The 23342-nt window shown below is 30.9% G+C and overlaps 1 protein-coding gene across 1 annotated transcript; it reads left to right on the top strand.

Annotated features, from left to right (window-relative positions):
- The first annotated feature begins 21232 nt into the window (after nucleotides 1-21232).
- LOC120129435 lies at nucleotides 21233-22081 on the top strand. Its single transcript, XM_039146935.1, has 3 exons — nucleotides 21233-21482; nucleotides 21631-21754; nucleotides 21845-22081. The coding sequence occupies exons 1-3, from the start codon at nucleotides 21233-21235 to the stop codon at nucleotides 22005-22007; spliced, it is 537 nt and encodes a 178-aa protein (XP_039002866.1). The 3' UTR covers nucleotides 22008-22081.
- The last annotated feature ends 1261 nt before the right edge of the window (nucleotides 22082-23342 follow it).

Here is a 23342-nt window from a genome sequence, read left to right as displayed (position 1 = left end):
ATTTGATAAGCTAATAGAATTAGTAAAATCTGCTTAAATTGGTAATCTGAATAGTAAGTTTATAAATTCACCATAAATTCCACAAGAATGATTAGAATATGATTTTTATACCTTTGGATTTGTATATCAGTATGTTTTTATTTAAAACAAACGGTTACAGATTTGGAAGTGTATAAAAAAAGATATGGATTTTTAACCGATAAAATGTCAGAAATTTAAGATGCAGATTTTGTTCAAAACAGATTTTGTTAGCTGGATTTAAAATTTTCCATAAATTGTACAAGTTAAACTAGAAGAAGTTCCTTATATGGTTAGATTTGTATTTAAGTCTAGTTTTTAATGGTACAAACAAAATAATATTTCTTTGAGAGTAGTATAAACTGTAAAAATATGAAATTGAGGTAAAGTATGCATAGTTTTATGTTATATACTATCTTAATTGTTTGAAATGAGCCAACTCCATTATCTTAGCATGATAATTATGACATTTATCATATGATGAAATTATAATAATTTTAGAAATTTTGTTTAGAGTATGAATTCATGCTTGAATCAAAATGTAATCCATGCTAGGAAAACTTAAAAGAATTCGGCAAAAGGGAACGAGATAAGGAAAATTTGTGGTAAAATTTTAAAAGGGTTAGAAATAATGTATGAGTGATTTTACATGCTTTGAATGTGATATAGACCAATTTGATTTTTTTTGAAAGTATAGGGACCTATTAGCATAAATTAAGAAACATAGGGAATAATGTGTAATTGTTCAATAAACGATTATTATGTTGGAATTTATTATTAAAATGTTGAATTCGATGTTAGAATGTGAAATTAGACTAGTTTGGGGATTAAATCGTAAATTATGAAAATAGATAGGGACTTAAGTTAAAAATTTTGTAATTATTAAAGTATTATGTTTTTAATTAAAAGGCTGGAATTTTTGGTTATATTAATTGAATCTTGAATTGAAGTTAAAATTGTAAAATTGTTAATATTGATGACTAAATTATAAATTATATAAGTTGTGGGTTTTTAAATGGAAATTGGTATAAGTTAATGGATAGAAATTGAACATGTTCTGGAATATTTGATTTTCTTAGGATGCTTGAATTTAGGATTAGATGGAAAAAAGGACTATATTAAATAAAATAGAAAAATTGAGATGAAAATTTAAAATAATTTAACTTATGGTTAAAATTATGATATTATGGATTTAGAATCGAATTGAGAAGAATGTATAAGCTAAAGAAATAAATTGTAAATATAGAGAAATTAGGGATTAAGTAGGAATTGTGTATGAGATGATGTGTAAAGTCTAAATAATTATTAGAGGGACTTGAATAGTTAAATAGGAATTTGACTCAATGTGGAAAGTTGTATAAGATAGAGATCCAATTCGTAAGTTTTAGGAAAGTTGGTGGTGAAATGACAATTAGGTAAAGTTAATGTATTAGATTTAATATAATCTGAAAATAATTTATAAGGATTTAAATTGAATATTAAGGAACTAATATGGATATATTCAAAGTATTGGGTTTATAGTCTAAATAATTATTAGAGGGACTTGAATAGTTAAATAGGAATTTGACTCAATGTGGAAAGTTGTATAAGATAGAGATCCAATTCGTAAGTTTTAGGAAAGTTGGTGGTGAAATGACAATTAGGTAAAGTTAATGTATTAGATTTAATATAATCTGAAAATAATTTATAAGGATTTAAATTGAATATTAAGGAACTAATATGGATATATTCAAAGTATTGGGTTTATAATTGAAAGAAAAGTTTATTAGTAGTTAAATGTGAAATGTTGAAAAGTCAAAGGAATGGTTGTAAAAATAATAATAATGATTATTTAAGGGACTTTGAAGGAAAATTTAATAGAATTAAAGTTACTTACGATTTTCTGAAAGAAATTAGTATCACATACACATTAATAATATTTTTAGAATATTTATAAGAACATGAGTTATAAAGTTACATGAGTTATTAAGTTAATTAAAGTATTAATACATGTTAAAATAATATATGAAGTTGATAATTATTCTATAAATGTTTTATATTAAAAATAATATAAATTTAAATAAAAGGGCAATATATAAGACGTGAGAGACAATGATGTATGAGGTGTAGTGATTGCTGAATACAATACAAATCATTCATGTGACTCATGTACCTTTGTGGTGCATTAGGTGGAGTGATAGTTGAATACTATACGAATCACTCATAATTATTCTATAAATGTTTTATATTAAAAATAATATAAATTTAAATAAAAGGGCAATATATAAGACATGAGAGTCAATGATGTACGAGGTGTAGTGATTGTTGAATACAATATAAATCACTCATGTGACTCATGTACCTTTGTGGTGCATTAGGTGGAGTGATAGTTGAATACTATACGAATCACTCATATGATTCATGTACCTTTGTGGTGCATGAGGTGGAGTGATAATTGAATACTGTACGGATTACTCATATGACTCATGTATCATTATGGTGCATGAGGTGGAGTGATAATTGAACACTATACAAATCACTCATATGACTCATGTACCTTAGTGGTGCATGAGGTGGAGAGATAATTAAACACTATACATATCATTCATATGACTCATGTACCTTTGTGATGCATGAGGTGGAGTGATAATTAAAAGCTGTACAGATTACTCATATGGCTCATGTACCTGTGCAGAGCATGAGGTGGAGTGATAATTGAACAATGTACAAATCACTCATGTACCTTTGTGATGCATGAGGTGGAGTGATAATTGAATACTGTACTGATCAGTCAATGGGACTTGTGTATCTTTATGGTACATAAGGTGGAGTGACTATACGATGCATGATTATATGACACCTATGGTGTAATTCTACGAGAAACTTTTAAGTGCATACAAGTGTACACTCAATGAGACTCGGATATTGTATATTCTCATGATTATGTACTAGCTATAAAATGAAATTAAAGAAATAGTACATTGAATGGTATTGTATATAAAACAATACAATATAAGGTGTAGAATAGTATAAGAGAAAGGAATAAGAAAAAAAGAGAAACAATATAAGAAATAAATAGTACTGGTTTGATGTTCGATTTAACACGGAATGGTTATAGACAAAAATTTGTATTATAAATTAATTCGTATATAAAATGAGTTGGACAAATTTTAATTAAATGGATTTATATTATATGGTTATACGATGTTTTGTAATAATATATAAGTTGCATACTATCATTATGTGATTTAATAAATATGTTTTAATAAATATGATTTAAATAGGTTAAATACGAAGTAAATTTTATGATTAACAATACTGTCTTTATATATATACATGTCAAATTAGAATGAAAAAAGTGACAATTGTCATAGTAGAAATTTTTTTATATTAATTAATATTTCTCATAGTTATATAATGGATGCTTATTCCAAATTGTAGATAACTAAGGTTAAAAGACAAATACTTTTCTTACGGGAGTTGATATGTAGGACGTGGAGTTATGATACTGGTTGTTGTTAGTGGGTGGTCATGTGGCGGTAGTTAACAACCAAAGAAAATCTTTTATTAAATTAACCTATTACAGACATTTTATATGTTAATATATGAATAAGATAGTTATATTAAAATGCGAAATAAAGTAATATGAAAAAAATATAATAAAAAGATATGTAAATATAACAAGATGATAATAATACATTATGTTATAAATGATAATCGATTAAATATTTGAATTAGGTAGTTAATGGTAATATGAAATAGTATTAAACTGCTTAGCGACTGTGTGAAATAGGATACAAATTGAAAATTTAAAATATATCATTACAAATTTATGCAATTAAATAGTATGATAATAAATGTTAAATTCGGATATTTTAAAAAACAAAATTTTACCAATTTAGAGCAAAAAATGTTATACAAAATCTTTATGACATCCTTAATTTGTATTTGGGTACGAATACAAGTTAAGGGTGTTATATATATCCAAGAACCAACCCCAATGACTTAGATCTACCATGCAAGGTTTCACTTTTTTACTTTTTCAACAGTATCTCTTTATTTTTTTAATTAATATGAGATAAGTATAAGGTAATATTTGTTCTAAGATTACTCTCAAACTCTTAACATTGAACGTTTATATCCCTGACGTTCTCGGTGCTCGAACCCAAGTCTCAAGGAACGATAATGATTCCTTTATCACGGAGACCACTTGATTACGAATACAAGTTAAGGGTGTTATATATATCCAAGAACCAACCCCAATGACTTAGATCTACCATGCAAGGTTTCACTTTTTTACTTTTTCAACGATGTCTCTTTATTTTTTTAATTAATATGAGGTAAGTATAAGGTAGTATTTATTTTAAGATTACTCTCAAACTCTTAACATTTAACGCTTACACCTCTGACGTTCTCGGTGTTCGAACTTAGATCTCAAAAACGATAACCATTCTTTTAGAGACCACTTTCATGCAACATTGTCTCTTTAGTTTCTTGGTGACCGTTCACTCTCCACGATGAGGGACACAAAGCTAAGTGATTTGCCCTCTTCTTCCTTTCATATTTTAGTGGGTTTTGGGGGTTTTGAATAATTGAAAAACTTATCTTCTATCATTTCTTTTGCAAGGATTTATAAGGCTTGAGAAGGATTTCTTTTCTTCTATCTATCGTGATTTAGGTATTTAAAAAGGAGATTTGTTTCTCTTTTTCTTTTGATTTGATTTTGTTTGTCTTTTCTTTCTGATTTTGGCTATGTTGCCATCTTTGCTTCGGATTTGCCTTTTGTTTTGGAAAGAAAATTTTGTCTGAAATTTTCCTTCCAAAATTTTTCGAGATATTCTGAAGATGGCTTCGTTTCTGCTCGTGGTAACGCATATGGGGTTATTTCGCCGACGCGTGATCTTCACGCATCGTTGATCAAACGGTGGTTTTTGCTCACCATTTCTGATGTAATCAAGACTGTTGGATCATCAAGCCACATCTAACGGTTCATGGCTAGTTACACATGATGACATCTTTAAGGGTTTCATAACCCTAATTTGTTTTCAATCTGGACCGTTACTTTGTGTTTTGATCTGACGGCTGAAACATCTGTGATAATGGGACTAATGTTACCTGGGTTTCCTAACACCTAATGGACTTGGACGAATGGGGTACATTGTTTGGGCCTAGCAGCTTGTTTACTTGGTCAAATGAACTTGTTTGTTGAGCTCTTTAGACTTGGACCTCAATTTGGACTTTGGAATGGATTTGGACCTACAAGTAAAATAATAATATTAATAATAAAAGTGTAGCATAATATAAATATACTAGTAATATTTATAAATACTATATATACGATACTAAAAATATAAAATATAATATAAAGACTATATAATATATAAATAGTATATGTCTATAATATTTAATACATACTACTACATATTATAAAATATAAATATTATAAATAATATATATGTATATATTATACTATAAATACTACACTATAATATTATATAATAAAAATACCATATAATATATAAATAATAAATATACTTTATAATATATATAAATACACAATATATATATATATATAAACACAATAAATATATGTACTATATAATATAACACCATATATTATAAATAATAGTTAATATAAATGCATAATAGAAATTTAAAATAATCCTCATACGAAAATATGTATCTACACACCAACAAATAATTAATATATTTAATTCTATTTTTTCAAAATATAAAACTAAGAGTCACTACAAGAAATTTAGATTATTTCAACAAAATTTTTTATCACTAAAAGTACTAAATTTGTCACGATATATTTATTCTGACTAATTTTATTTGTTACCGTGTTTGTTAGAACAACCTTGTCATGTAAAGTATATTGTGACAAAATTGTGTTCGTTACCATAGTATAGTATTTATTGTAATAATAAAATTTTGTTACTATAATTGACTTATCGCAATAAAAATACTTATCAAAATCAATTAACTATTTCATTACGAGAAGTACATTTTGTCATAACTAACTTATATTTAAACATCACATATAAATGATGTTTGTGACGAAAATACATAAGACAACAAAAATTATTTTATCGCAGTTGCTATTTCGTCACTAAATGTAACTTACAGAAACAAAATATTTGTTAAAATAAAATAATTATTTTATCACAAAAAGTAAATTTCGTCACAATTAACTTAAATTATAACATTAAACAAAAAAAGGTTTTCGTGACAAAAAGACATATTACAACAAAATTTATTTTCTCACTACTTTTATTTCGTCACTAAATATTTTTTATAACTTGTTTACTGTGACTAAATAATTTTATTACAATTTGTTATTGTGAAAGAATATTATTTGTTACAATTTTTTATAATGAGAAATTAATATTTTTTATAAATTGTTATTTTGATTAAATAAATTTGCCACAATTTTTTATTTTGATAAAATTTTGAGACGAAATAAATTTGACATAACTGTTTACTTTGACTAAATTTAACGTGTTATTGTAACTAAATCATTTTTTTACAATTTGTTATTGTTAGAAAATATTACTTGTCACAATTTTTTATGATGAGAAATCAATTTTTGTTATAAATTATTATTTTGATTAAATAATTTTTTCAGGATTTTTTATTTTGACAAAATAAATTTGACATAAATATTTATTTTGACTAAATTTACTAGTAGCTAAATAAATATTTTTACAATTTTTTATTGTGAAAGATTATTATTTGTCATAATTGTTTATATTGAGGAATTAATAATTGTTATAAATTGTTATTATAACTAAATAAATTTGTCAAAAGTTGTTACATTAGCTGGTGTAAAAGTTCGAGCGGTAATTCCTACCTCCATTTTAAGTAGATGTTCATCATCACCAACTGGTAAATGCAATCCTTTTTCTATCTTTACACCCTTAATTTGACACCATTTTGTTTCAATCGTTTTTTAACCTCAAATCCTCTAGCCACTCTACGAACTTTTTTTGTCGTAACTATATATATGTACACATATAAATATAAATATATGATTATTATAAATTAATATTTAAGATAAAATATAAAAATGTAGATGAATTCAGTTGATTGACACAACTTACCCTCATTATTCAATGATTCGATTGGTGTCGTCTCGCTTGACATATTTTGCAAGTTCGATGGTATTAATCTTTGATCGGGCATAGTGTCAATACTTTCATTGCCGAAAATAACATTTCCTATAACTATCAATATCATAGTAAATGAGTGATAGAAAAGATAATAAATAAATTATTAAATAAATAATAATAATAATACTAATTAAGAACATTGAAAAAAACAGAATTAGCATTCAACTAAGAGAAGTAAATGCAGTTTCTACGATATTTCTTTTTGTCCTGTAACTATAAACTTTAATTATAAAATGTATTAATCCAATATTGAATGATAAGTTTGATTGAACAAAACAAGGAAAGCAGGATAATGTCGATAACCCATATGAGGGGAAGCCGCCACCTAGCGAGGGTCGAAATATCGAAATCCAACAGAATGAAACAACTGACAAGGAAACCAACGACAATGACACGAATTATTAGCAAACAAATGGAATCGAAGGTCGAGATAAACCATAAACTACATAATGAAACAAATGATTGCCAATAACTTATAAAAAAACATGGTAAAAAATCTGAAATTATCTAAAAATAAAATAAAACCATCATCTCTCTTACCTTGATTGTTGATTGTCTCAACATTTGTATTGAATTTTGAGGGTTTAGGATCACCCACAGTCTTTGAGGTAGCTCTCACTCTCTTTCTTTTATACATGATTGCCTAGAAAAACAATACAAGTATAAACCATAAACTATAGATCATATTAGATTAGATAAAATATATAAAAAAAAACTAACTGTTTTTTGGTCATGTAGTTGCCCATTGATGCCATTGCTACATCGACTTCTATCCTTCCAAGTTCCGCCTGCAAGGTTATAACTGATTTGGTTCTCCATCGATCAGTCAGGAACTTAGTCATGTTCATAACAATTCTATGGCTAAAGCTAGTTTAACATTAACACAAACACAAGCATCTCAAAGCTGCCCAGGGTACCCCCACCCATCTTCGTGCCCATCGTTTATCACATTTATAGTAACTAATTAAACTTTTCAGAAAACCAAAGAAACCGCAAAGAGTGGTTATCTTGATCTTGTGTTTCAGTTCACGGTCCATAAATCACTGCTTCCCAAGCGTTCTAAAAAAAATGAATCTGCAACTCTTTTGCTCTCACAACAACAAATAAAACAGGGAAAGTTTTGGATGTAAAGGAAAGGAAAACACCAAAAATAGAGCTGGTTAAAGAGATTGGTATAGTCATAAGGGAGATGTTTTCAATCAACTATCCAAGCATCAGAACCAAAACAGTTTCGAGATTTTAGACACAACAACAACAATTGTTATTCCCATAGATTTGAGTACAATTACTACACTAAGAATTATCAAATTTAGCATTGAATGTTACTACCCAACATACCAATTCCATACACTCATACCCTGAGAATCTGAAGCTTGGTGGAGAACGCGATGGCCAACCAATCAGGCTGGGAAGTTGACCACTGTAACTTCTCAATTTCGGCCCCGGTGGTGTAGGCAAGGATTGGGTCAAGTCCACCCTCCAGAGGCTGACTCATGGAGGACAAGTCCCAAATCAAGGCCTGGGAATCATCCCCGGCGGTGCAAATATGACAAGAGCTGTAGGGTGCCCACGCTATGGCATTGAGTGACACTAGCCTGGTGCCTCTGCAGCTCAACCACCGGCAGTGTAGGGAATCGGATATCCAAAACAACCACCTTAGCACTGTCCATAATTATAGTGGCCATGTATCTTATGTCCTGCTTGTTCCACCCATACCGTATAGGCGGAGTATCGCGCTCCGAACTCTCATAAATAATAGTCGAGTACTCCTTGTCGCGAAGGTCAAAAACCCTAACCGACCCATCAGTCTAGAGAGCATATCACAATAATTGAAGCAATTATTGTTCTCATGTTTCAAAGCAATTGTTATCAGGGAACACATTGCATCGGTTACTCTTATCATATAAATACCAATACGTGTTATAGTGTATTTTTTTTACTTCAATAACTGCAGCCTAGTTGCACGTATAAACACCATCATCCCAAAGTTTTATTTGAAATAGCAGTTATTTTTATCATTCGTATAACACTTGTAAATTGTGAAATTTGTAGGGTTTAAACTTTTATGTGATTGCTATAACAATAGATTAAATTTTAAACAAAATCAGACTCCTATTAAGAGTGCTATACGATTATTATTATTAATTAGAATATCTTTGGATGTCTTCTTAAGATGATGATAATAATAATTAAAGCATAGTCTAGAGTAGGGATGGGCATGGATGGGGTTTGGTCCACCCGACCCGACCCAAGAAGAAGAAACCTTCCACCCTAGATCCGACCCGACCCGATCAAAACAATATTCCACCCGATCCGAATCTGATCCCACCCGAAATAATAATAAAAATATTATTTTTATTCAATAAAAATAGTGACTTCATTGGAAAAAATAATATATAGAGAGGTATTATTGTAATTATTTCTAAATATAAGGTAAAATATATATTTTTTCGGGTCAGGTCGGGTCAAGTATTTTCACCCTAAACCCGAACTCGACCCGAACATTACATTAAAAAAAATTCGACCCGACCCGACTCGAACCCCGAATATTTTTTAAAATAACCGACTCGATCGAGTCGGGTTCAAGTCCCATGCCCATCCCTAATCTAAAGAACATGATGAGATTCATATAATATTAAAATATAAAATAAATAACCATTTTATAATAATATTAATAGAAATGATAAAAAAAATAATATATCAAATTCATGTATTAAAAACAATTTATGGTTAAACTTCGATGTCTTATAATTAATCATAATAAATTTTAAATATCTGACTACACATAATAATATGAAATATAAATTTTATTAAATACATGATTTTTATCATCCGTATTAGTTAGGGGTGTTTATATTTAGGGACTCTCTTTTTCAAGTATTTGAGATTTTCGAGTGCCAAAAACTTGGTCCATGTCTTAGCTAGTAATATGCGGGTACCCGTAAATCGAGTAACCATAAAACCCAGTACCATTATTTTTAGGTCATCGATACCCGATTAATATTTATTTTATTTCTTTAATTTTCAACAAAAAGATACGTAAAGCTCTTGTACTTTTGTGAAAAGATCAATTTGGCAATCGAATTATTATTGCATTCAATGTGACCCTCGAATTTAGGAAAAAATTAATGTGACCCTTTAATCAATGGTTTCTATCGTTAACCATTATGAAACTATGTAATAAAAATATTAAAAAGTAGTTATACAACTAAGAAGAGCTTTGTAGTGAATATAACATGATTGACAGAAGTAAACTTCACCTAAACTTAAAGTAAAAAAATAGGAAATTTATCCTACTTTGGGTAATATATATTGTTCAATTTTTTAGAAATTTAATTTTCATTTTCATTATCATTATATATATATTTTTGTATATTTTAAATTTTAAATTTAGAATAATTATTTTTTAATAAATAAATAAGCCCCTGAAATATATAATATTTTTTGCACCAAAAAATCGGGATAAAATTTTTTATAGTATAATTTTTCATAATGATTAAAATATATAACCACAAAAATAATTGATTACAAAAACTTTAATTTTATTATCTGATGTAAATTTTTTCTATAACAATAGCTATAAATTATAATTACAAAACTTATTAATATAACTTTTTGAAACAAAAAAAAAGTGGAGAAAAATATTTATAACAATATATGTTATCACTATAATTAAAATTTATAACTACAAGTATAATTTCTAACAAAAATGTGAATACCATTATTTTTTGAGTCAAAGTTTTTTGTAATAATTACAAACACTTATAGTTACAAAAATTGTTACTATATGATTTTTTTGGTGTAAAAAAATATGGAGGAAAATATTTATGGCAATATATTTTGTTAATATATAACATTTTTGACAAAAAATAGGGAGAAATGGTTCTGATAGTATAATTTTTCATAATAATTAAAATATATAAGTACAAAAATAATTTATTACAAAAAACTTGAATTTTATTATTTGATGTGATAATTGTTTCTATAACAATAACTATAAATTGTAATTATAAAAATTTTCAATATAACTTTTGAAACAAAAAAGTGGAGAAAAATAGTTATGAAAATTAATATATGCTATCACTATAGTTAAAATTTATAACTACAAATATAATTTGTCACAAAACCGTGAATATCATTTTTTTGTGACAATGTTTTTGTAATAATTATTAACACTTATAGTTACAAAATTGGTCATTATATGACTTTTTTTGGCACAAAAATATGGAGAGAAATATTTGTGACAAATTTTGTCACTATAATTAAAACATATAACAACAAACATTGTTTTTTACTAAAAACTTGAATCTCATTATTTGTTGTGACAATTTTTTTGTAACAATAATTATAGCTTATAGTTACAAAACATGTCACTATATGATTTTGTTTTTTTACCAAAAATTGGAGATAATCATTTGTGACTATACATTTTGTAACTATAATTAAAATATTTACAAATAATTCGCGTCATTCTTAGAGTTTGAAAGTGAGACAGTCTTATATCTACAAAAAAAATGAAACAAACCTAATTAAATAAATAATATATGAATTAAAATATAATGCAATAAAATTTTTACACATAAATGTAAATAATATAATTTTATATTATTACCGTATCGGCAAAAATATTTCGACGTATGCTCCGGCTTTCCAAATTTTACAACCACAAAATTAATTGAAAACAATTAGACAATAATTTTTTCAAATAATCATATATAATTATAAAAAATATTATAAAAAATTACCTTACAACGAAAGATCGAACGAACGTCTAAATCAAGAGCCATTAAAATAAAGGAAACCTACTTGGAGGAAACTCACATTGGCTATGGAGAGAACGGGCACACGAGAAGAAGGAGAAGAGAAGATAACTTAGTTTATTTCTCAATTTCCCCCTTTTTCTCCTCTTATATACCATAATTAAAATAAATTTTGAATTCATTTCTCTCTAAATAACCAAAATGCCCCTTTCATTATTCCATTCTTACTAATTGCTCTTAAACATGATTTCTAAATCATTTCTTATACTTTACCATTATTCAATTTAATTCCCAAAAATTTCAAATTCTTTAAATATAGTCACTCAAATGATATTTGGGATATTAAATTCTCCCCTCTTAAGGAATTTCATCCTCGAATGGTACGAAGAGGTGTGGAAATTGTTTCCTCATATCCTCCTCTCTTTCTCAAGTAGCTTCTTCCACCTATGGTTTTACCAGAGCACTTTAATAAAGGAATCTTCTTGTTACGCATTTCCTTGTTTCTCTAGCCAGTCCATACTAGTTCTTCCTCGTAAGTTAAATCTGGTTGGATCTCTGTTTCTTCGAGTGTGATGACATGGGATGGATCTAATCGTACTTCTAAGCATCGATATGTGAAAAACATTATGGATCTTGTCCATATCTGGGGCAAAGCTAATTGATATGCTACTGGTCCGACCCTTTTAAAATCTCATAAGGTCCAATGAATCTCGGACTCATCTTCATTTGCGCCCAAATTGCAATACTTATTCCAAGGTGACACTTTCAGAAATACCTTTTCTCTCACTTGAAATTCAATTTCTTTTCTTTTCAAATATGCATAAGACTTTTTTAGAGGTTTAGGGTTATTTTAGATATCTTGGATAACTTTCACTTTTTTTCCATTTTTTCATCAAATCGGGGCTAACTAGGTCTCAATTTTTTAGTTCAAACCAATTTAATGGTGTTCTGCGCTTCCTCTTATACAAAGCTCATATGGGGTTATCTTAATACTCGATTGGTAACTATATTATAAGAAAATTCCGCTAAGGCAAATACCTTTCCCATGATCCTTTAAACTCAATCACAAATGCCTTTAGCATATCCTCTAATATATGAATATTTCGTTCTGATTGTCCATCTGTCTGCCGATGAAAAGCTGTACTGAATTCAACCGAGTACCCATGTCTCATGCAAGGACTTCAAAAATCTTGAAGTAAACCTAGGGTCTCGATCAGACACAATCGATGTAGGCACTACATGCAGCCTAACTATCTCATTTACATAAAATTCCGCATACTTTTCCATTGAGTAATCTACTCGAACTGGAATGAAATGAGTTGTTTTGGGTCAATCTCTAATATTACCCATATCAAGTCATTTTTACTTGGTGGCAAAGGTAGCCCCGAAAAAAAATCCATTGTAACTCGTTCCCACTTTCACTCAGTAATGGATATCGGTTGTAACAATCCATATGGCACTTGATGTTCATCTTTCACTTGCTGACATGTCAAGCATCTCGCAATAAACTCTGATACAACTCTTTTCATACCAGGCCACTAATAACGACTCTTTAAATCTTGAAACATCTTATTCCCACCTGGATTCATCGTCAAAGGACTATAGTGTGCCTCGGAAAGAATATCTTTCTTCAGTTCATCATTATCAGGAATTCAAAGTCTTCCACGATAATATAAACATCCATTAACCCTCATTTCGAAGTCTTTAATCTTTCTTTTTTCTACTTGTGCTATTCTCGCCAAACATTTCTCATCTTGATCTTACAACTCATTTACCCGATCCTAAAGCATCGACTTTAACTTAAGTTTAATAATTAAGGCACCATCTTCCTTTAAAGACATACACGCATCCAAAGCCCGTATAACGACAAAAAGTCTTTCGGCTAAGTGCATCCGCTACCATATTAGCCTTTATGGGATGATAATCAATGATCAAATCATAATCTTTTAAAAGCTCGATCAATATTCTCTGTCTCAAATTTAGTTCTTTCTAAGTCACAAGTACTTTAGACTTTTGTGATCTGTATAAATATAGCATCGCTCACCATACAGATAATGACGCCAAATTTTCAAAACAAACACGACCGCTGCCAATTCCAAGTCATGTGTCGGGTAATTTCTCTCGTGATTCTTCAGCTATCTTGAGGTATAAGCCACAAATTTTCATTCTTACATAAGAACACATCCCAACCCATTATGAGATGCATCATTAAAGACTACATAGTCTTTACCCGACTCAGGTTGTAACAGCATTGGGGCCTATATTACGATTCTCTTTAATATTTCAAAACTTTCTTGGCATTTCTCCAATCAAACAAAATGCACATCCTTCTGTAACAACTTAGTTAGTGGTGAAGCTAACATTGAGAAGTTCTTAACGAACCGTCTATAATAACCAGCAAGCCCCAAGAAACTCTGAACTTCAAGCACATTCTTTGGGGGTTGTCAATCCACTATAGCTTGAATCTTTTTGGGATCTACTCTTATGGCTTCTGCGGAGACTATAAGAAAAGCAATCTCAGCTAACTAAAATTCACACTTGGATAATTTGGCATATAACTTCTTTTCTCGAAGTGTTTGAAGAACCACTCAAAGATGAGCATCATGTTCCTCTCTTGACTTTGAATACACCAAAATATCATCTATAAATACCACCAAGAATTGATCCAAGTAAGGTTGGAATACTTGGTTCATCAAGTCCATAAATGTTGCATGAGCATTACTCAATCCAAATGGCATCACCACAAACTCGTAGTGTCCATATTGAGTCCGAAAAGCTGTCTTTGAAATATCATCCCCTTTTATATTTAATTTGTGGTATCTTAACCGTAGGTCTATCTTAGAGAACACTGTTGCGCCTTTCAGTTGATTGAACAAGTCATCAATCCTCAGAAGAGGATACTTATTCTTTATTGTTACAAACAACACATGTGCTCCCCAATGAGAAACACTAGGTCTCACAAATCCATTATCGATTAGCTCTTGAAATTGGGATTTTAATTCTCTTAACTCCGCTAGAGCCATAGAAACAGGTTCAGTACCCGGATAAACCTTAATCTTGAATTCCACCTCGCGATCTGGGGGTAATCCTGGCAACTCCTCGAGAAAAACATATAGAAACTCTCTAACCGTGGGAATATCATCTACTCTCACTTCTGATACTCGAGTGTCTGTCACATTAGCTAAGAAAGTTGTACACCCTTTTAACATTATTTTCCATATAGTCATGGCTGATATCACATTGGATGGTGATTTCGCTTTTTCACCGATCACTACGATTTCTGAGTCTTTTGCATCTTTTAGAAATAATCGATTCTTACAACAATCGACCCATCCATAATGTGGAGAAAACCAATCCATGCCCAAAATTATTTCAAACTCATCGAAAGGAAACTCCATTAAGTTTACCCGGAACACAATCCCTTGAATCTTTATCGGGAATTTTCTATACACCCGAGTTACTCTTGCACTGTGACCCATAGGGTTTGCCGATATCATCTTACTAAAAATTGGTTCTAAAGGAATTCCTCTAGGTCTAACCAACTTTGTACTAATGTATGAGTGTGTAGAATAAGGGTTAACTAAAATAAATGCAGACTCATCAAAAAAATGGAATGTACCTGTTATGATCTCTGTGTCATCCCGATCCTCATTAGTCTTAATGTTGTAAATTCTGGCGACTCCACGAGACTCTTGTCATTGCATTGATTCAGATTTTCCCTGGATCTACCTCTTCCTCTACTTCTATTAGAGGTTGCCACAGATATTTTAGATTGTGCCAAATTGTCCCCGTATCACTTAGGACGATTTCGGGCAAAGTGATCAGTCTCACCACACTAGAAACAAGCTCCACTGACAAATCTACATACTCCATGGTGCAATTTACCACATGTCTAACATGGTGCTCTCTCTCCAAATTCTCTACCCGAGCTAGCAGTAAAAGAGTGGGATTGTTTAATTTTTTATGAAGCTGTAGCAGAACCATCTCTATCAGTATATCTGGAACTCAAACCCTTGTCTCTCTTAGCATGATAGGGAGTTGAAGGCGTTCCAAATCTTTTCCTCATCTGTATACTCTGTTCAGCTTCTAGAGTCTCATCTTGAGCTCTGTTAATAGCCTTGGCTCGGTTTATGACTTCTTGCAAGCTAGGCAAGTTCAAAGCCAACATCATCTCTTTCAACTTTGGCCTAAACCTTCAATGAACCAATCACGTCGAGCCTTGTCATTGGGAACCACCTCAGTAGCAAAACGGCTTAATTTGTTGTATTCAGCCTCGTACTCATGTACGACTCGATCACCTTCTTTCAAATTAAGGAACTTCAGCAGTATAACCCGTCTAAACTGCTCACCAACATACTTGTTCTTAAATTCCTCCAAGAGAAACTGCCAAGTCACTTGTTCTGGTGGTAAATACACCATAGTATTTGACTACCATACTTGAGTTGATCCTTGAAGTAAAGATACAACTCCATCCATCTTCTCAAAATTCGAGCAGTGTAGACTTTCAAGCGTTACCATAACATCATTTAGCCATAAGTCAGCCTCCATAGGACCCTCATCCCCTTCTCCCCGGAACTCTGGAGCTCCCAAACTCTTTAGCTCTTTTGGGATCAACATCCTTGGTGCTGGAGGAGCAGGGGGGTGGAAGAGGTTGGAATCGACTCAATATGGCATCGAGAGATTGCATAAAGGCTCCAAACTCTGGCACGGGCATACTTTGATGTGACGGTGCACTAGCGTTCTCGGATGGAATCGGATGCTCACTATTCTTCTCATAGTTTTTCCCTCTCTATTTCCTCATTCCCACACTCTTCGCGAGTTCAAAGATTCCGACATCTAATATAACATACATTATAATAACACTAAAGTTAGTAAGGAGTATCATCAATCACACTCTAATGACACCATATCAGTAACCTTGACAGTCTTAATGACATGTAATCCCTTTTTTAATATCAAATAAAACCGGTTTTGGCCAAGAATTGGCTAAACATGTAGCTCTGATACCAATAAATGTAACACTTATTTCCTATATACGTTTTTGTACAAAAGTCACAGATGTCACATGAGTTTTAGAAATATTTACTTATTTGTAAAACTTATAAAAATTTTGTTTTGAAAACAAAACAAAACATTTAATATAATAATAAAACATTCTTTGCAACATATTACCAAAAACAATCACTTTAAATACATTTCATAGCATTTTTCTTAAATTCAATTACATGCTAACAAATTTTCAAAATAACATGATTGTCCTACTGTTACTGATGAGTCAACCTTAGATTGATGATAACTGCAGCTGCACTCCTAACTCGGTTAGTCTTTGCTTTTACCTACGCGTGAAATCAACACACGTTAAGTATTTACTTAGTGAGGCATAATTTTAAAAATGAACTGCAATTCATACATAAGCATATCATGTCTATTGAAATACGAACCAAATCGTATACTTCATAACAATCAGTTAACCATCTCAGTTAAACCAAGTTTCTTTCATATAGTCGTCAAGACTAATCTTAGTATGCCCAACATACCTATATTATTCTGTATATTATTCCCAATTATCCTTTATTTTTCCCAAAGTATGTTAAATGATATTGTAAAGTACATACATTGCACCAAAGTGTCGAAATGGTCATTCACCTTTTATGAATACCATGAGTGGCACCTTTTATGCCAATGATGCACCGTTATGCATTTTCATTAGTAGCACCTTTTATACTGATAATACACAATTATGTATTTTCATTACTGGCACCTTTTATGCCAAAAATGCACCGTTATGCATATTCATTAGTGTCACCTTTTATGTTGATAATGCACCATTATGCATTTTCATTAATGGCACCTTTTATGTCGATAATGCAAAGTTATGCATTTTCTTTTATTCATTCATTTTAGACCAGTTCATACTCTAAAACTTATTCATAATATCATTTCCATACACATTATTAAAGTATATTAAATATTGTAAAACATATAATAAATCAAAACATTCTAAGTTAACTCATTCCGAATCTTCCTCGTCTCATATAATTACAATAAATGCAGTCACCTGATATACCTCCCTAGTATGTTTAATGACGTCCAACTACTCGATAACTTTATCCTTTCCCTTTTTCTTGCTTGACTTGGGAGCTTTGTTATTATCTACACAATCATCCATTAAGTACAAATACCATACCAATGTTAGTATACTCTCTAACATTTATACTTTTAATAATACTCAAAAGTACTATTATATTCAATTTCTATCTAAATTCCTCTTACCTAAAATTTTCCATGCTCAATAATTTTGGTACCCTTACCATGGTATCGATACTTCTATATTATGGTACCGAAACCCCATTTCAGTATCGATACCATTTCTGCATTCAGGAATCCATGGTATCGACACCTTCTTCTTAGTATTGATACCCACAACAATAGCGATACTAATTGCATCAGTATCGATATTGTTCATCGTAATTCTTCAAATTTAAACCTATAGTATCGATACTGTTCTTCCAGTACCGATACCCTTACCAATATTTTTCATTTTTCAGTTTAATTTTTACCCAAATTTTCGTTTAAATCTCTTACTTTTACCTCAAACAATACCCTTAAACTTAACATCATTTAACCTAACTAACTTTCCTCCAATTAGCTTCTTATAACATCTAAATTCTCCAAAGAACATCCCAAACCAAGAATCATGCTACTTTCTCATACATGTTTTTAATCACATCCAATGCTTATAATATCTTATTATACTTTTTTGACAAGTCAAATATACTAGCAAACCTCAATAAAAACTCATTTCAACATATCATTCAAAAACCCTTTTTCTTTTATCTCAAATAATAATCCAACTCTTAGTTTTAATCCTCTTTAACCTTTCCTTAAGCCTCTATAACAATCAAGGTTTCAATACTAACCATTAAAATAAAGGAAAACCAACTTTGAGGAAACCCACCTTTGGCTATGGAGAGAACGGGAACACGGGAAGAAGAAGAAGAGAAGATAACTTAGTTTATTTCTCACATTTCCCTTTTTCTCCTCTTATATACCCTAATTAAAATAAATTTTAAATTTATTTCCCTCTAAATGACGAAAATTCCCATTTCATTCTTTCATTCTTACTAATTGGTCTTAAACACAACTTCTAAATCATTTCTTATACTGTACCATTTATTCAATTTAACTCCCCAAAATTTTAAATTATTTCAATATAGTCATTGAACCGATATTTGGGATATTACACAAAACTATTTAACATACATGAGATAGAAAAAATAAAAATTATTTAAAATAAAAAACTCATGCATGCTTAAATCAAATGAGCAACCAATTATGCAAGATAATCAAAATAAGCTTAGAGGTTACCCATTCCATATCAAGTGTGGCTAAAGCATGTGAATATCTTCACTTTTATCACTATTGCTCCCACACACCTACAAGAGACATTCAATTGGATTTTGGTATCCAAATTGCTTTGGATCCTTGGACGTTAGTTTCAATGCCTGTTGTTCCCTTTGAAACCCATACTTTTCTAATTTTAAAAATTTTCCTTTCTTTAAAGGACAAGCATGTTTCATGTGACCATGATAATGACAATTGTGAGCATTTTGTCATTATGAAATAGATGAATTATTTAAATGATTTCCTTTTCTTTTGTTCAGCATTCAAGCTTAAATTTTAAATCAAAGCATTCTTTTTCAAAATTTTAATTTTTACTTTTGAAAATTTTAAATCATTTTTCAAAATATCATTTTTTTTCAAAATCCAATTTTACTTTTAAAAGAAAATCATTTTAACCTTTAAATTTTGAAATCATTTTCTTATATTTGGAGTTCATAGTATCAAACTCCAAAAGTAATTCATCATATGCATCTTGTAACTCATCAAAATAATATGAATTGAATTCATTAGATTATAATATACCTTGGGCTCTTCAAGAGCCATAAAGCATACCACCTTTGGATTTGAGAGGAGGTTTGAACATGATTATTCTTCTTTCTTGTCATCATGCAATTTTTCAAGCCTATCCCAAAGCTCCTTGGCTTTAGAACATAAAAAAACTTCTTCATATATATTGGGACCAAATGCACAAAATAAAATGTACATGGTCATGGCGTTTTGTTGAAATGTCTTACGTTCATGGTTACTTCATTCCTTTATCTTATTTATTAGAGAAGAATAGTCATTCATGATCATATCCCATGCTCCAAGATTAATAGATTGAATGAATAACTTCATTACGTTCTTCCAATGACCATAGTTATCTCCATTGAAGTATTGAAGCTTGTTGATCGGTTAGGAGCCCTCCATGTAGAATGAGCCGGAAGTGGAAGCCATTTTTCGGCTAAATAAGAAATTTATAGAGTGCTTCTAGAATCTTCAAATGGTTGTTAAATTGTTGATTGTGGCCTAGGGCTGTAAATGAGACGAGACAGATCGCGAGCTACTCGAGATCGACTCGATTTTGGCTCGATAAATACTCGGATCGAATGGACTCGACTCGAGCTCGAACTCGACTCGAGTTCTTAACGAGCCGAAACGAGCTACTCGATACTCGACTCGAAAAGCTCGTGAGCAGCTCGAAAAAATGTTATATTATAATTTTAGATTTTTTAAAATTACATTATTAAAAATATATTAAAAATACATTATTGATGAATAAATATATTAAAAATATATTAAAAATAAATTAATAAAAAAATTATTTATTTAATGACAAATATTTAATATATTTCTAATGATAATATTTGTAATAACTAATTTTTTAAATTGTTGTTATATTTTGAGGTTTCGAGTTCAAATATCATAAATATCAAGGGTTTGAGCATTTAATATCAAGATACTATATTGTACTTACCTCATAACTAATTTTTTATTTGATAATAAATATAATATAATAAAAAATATGATTCAATTTAAATATTAATAATTTAAAAAAATATATCAAAACAAGTATACTCTCTCTCCTTTCACTAAGCCATCTCATTCCTTCTAATTATGTGATAATGCTTAGGGTTTAGGGTTTAGGGTTTAGAGTTTATGTGATATGATTTAAGATTTAGGGTTTAGGGTTTAGAGTTTATGTGATATGATTTAAGATTTAGGGTTTAGAGTTTAGAATTTATGTGATATGATTTAAGATTTAGGGTTTAGGGTTCATTAAACATGCATATACATATTAAACTAATGACTAAATTTAAATAAACGTAAAATTTAACATACAAATCAAGAATTAAATTAGGGATTTACAAAAGGGTGCTCAATCAGTCTAGACTTGGAGCAGTCTGCCATCTGGTACCGATGATTCCTTCCAAGCAGTCCATCGTTCCAACGCGGCCACCTCCTCCGCTCTTCAATTGGAGCCAGCGGCCACTTCCGACAGCAACTAATTCGATGCTTGTTTCCCCTAATTTTCAGAACCCGACTAGACTTGGATTTCAGCAACCCAAAGATGAAACGCACATGTTCCTAATGCCTCGTTCGTCCGAAACCCGAATGGAAGACATGATGGCCGAGCATGAAAACGACATCAAATGGTCTAATGGCTTGAGTTTCTTCAGTGCTCTCACCGGACGGACCGAAGACGCCAAGCTTTTATTCAACTCCGAGAGCTTAGGAAATAAACCATCACCCTCTCATACTCGAAGGAAAAGACTCGAATCAAAATTCAGACGCCGAGGAATGGACAGACGATTAAGTTGATTCTCTGGAGAATTTGGGTGGCAATAATGTAGCAAACAAAAAGTATGAAGCTTTGCTTCCTGATAACATCACAAAGCTGACACCAGATTCATCCAATGAGGAGCGTGCCGATTTCATCAAGTAATGCCGAAATAAACTTGCCATTGTCTTTTTTATCCGGCTAGAATTCTTAATTTGTTATACTCAGTATTGTGTTTCCTGAATGCTTAGGAGAAAATATGAGATGCTGCAATTTCTCGATGGCAATGATCACGAGATTTCCCCCATCCGCCTCATCAACGTTCTCCTTCATCATCTTCACAGAGTTCTTCTCCCACCCTGTTTGCCCAAGATAAAAGACAGTTTGAGAAACAACCAACCAGACATCGTATAGGGCAAAAATTTAGAAACAGTTGGGCAAGAAGAGATAATGATCATCACAAGTCCATTAAGAAAAGCAACTCATTGGTAATAATTACTTTTTTATTGATACTTATTTTAATTTTCCAATCCCAGAAGCATTTATTCCCTTTAGATCTAGCTGGTTGATGCAGATCTGCTAGTACTATTCTCGTCAGATACATTTTATTTCTGATGCAACTTTACTGACGAGCAGAGGAACCCGAACGAGTTCTTGAGCTTGGATAGTCATCCGGAGAATATGAGGAAGATAGAAAACAAGTTGAAGAAAAACTTTCCGATACCTGCAAGTTGAAATGCACTGTCCTATGTGAGTTGATATTCCACATCGGTGGTTCTTGGGGAATAAGGGGTAAGTGGAATGTATAAAAGGGGATGGGTTTCATCAAAAAAATATTAACCCATCCTCGAGCTTAAATCGTGCTCAAAATTGAGCTTGAATCGAGCTCAAAATCGAGCTTGAATCGAGCTTAAAATCGAGTTTGAATCGAGCTTAAAATCGAGCTTGAATCGAGCTTAAAATCGAGCTTGAATCGAGCTTAAAATCGAGCTTGAATCGAGTTCGAGTCTCAAACTTTAGTCGAGCTCTTGATTTTTTTTTAGTTCGAGCCTTTTCGAGTCGAGTTTCAATATTATCTTTCGAGTTCGAGTCGAGCTTGAAAATTTTAGGCTCGCGAGTTTTCGAGTCGAGTCTACGTTTAAGGTTTTCGAGTTCGAGTCGAGCTTGGCAATACTCGAGCTCGACTCGGCTCATTTACACCCCTATTGTGGCCTACTCTGAAACCAATTTTTGGCTCTTACAATCAACCATAAATTGCCAAGAGAGGTGAATTGGCCTTTAAAAATCTTTAGTGTTGAAGCAATAAAAGATAAGAATTAGACGTAATATTTATAGTGGTTTGACTTTCTCAAACAAAGTCTACATCTACTACCCTAGCTAATTTGTTCTAACTTTTTCTAGGCTCAAGAGTAACCTTTACAATTCTCTAGTGTTTCAAGGCTAAACTATAACCACTCCCTTTTTACAAATGATAAGAAATGTAAACAAGAAACCTCAGAAGGTATGTGTTTACAAAGATTTAAGCTCACAAGAATAAAAACAAAAGATATTCAATTAAGCTCTATACACTTATGTACAACTGAAAAATAAAGGAAATATGAATGAAAACTCTTTTCTCTTGATCTCTAAGCTTGGATAGGTGTAGTAACTTTTTTCATGTTTCCTTGGAGTGTTTTTATTGTGTAGAATGAGTTGCTAGCCATTTATGACCGTTAGGGATGAGTTATAGCCATTGGGAAGCTTTAAAAA

The sequence above is a fragment of the Hibiscus syriacus genome, unplaced genomic scaffold, assembly GCF_006381635.1.
Source record: "Hibiscus syriacus cultivar Baekdansim isolate YM2019G1 unplaced genomic scaffold, ASM638163v2 tig00110500_pilon, whole genome shotgun sequence".
NCBI lineage: Eukaryota > Viridiplantae > Streptophyta > Magnoliopsida > Malvales > Malvaceae > Hibiscus > Hibiscus syriacus.
Note: the sequence above shows the minus strand (reverse complement) of the source record. Positions and strands in the feature narration are given on the sequence as shown.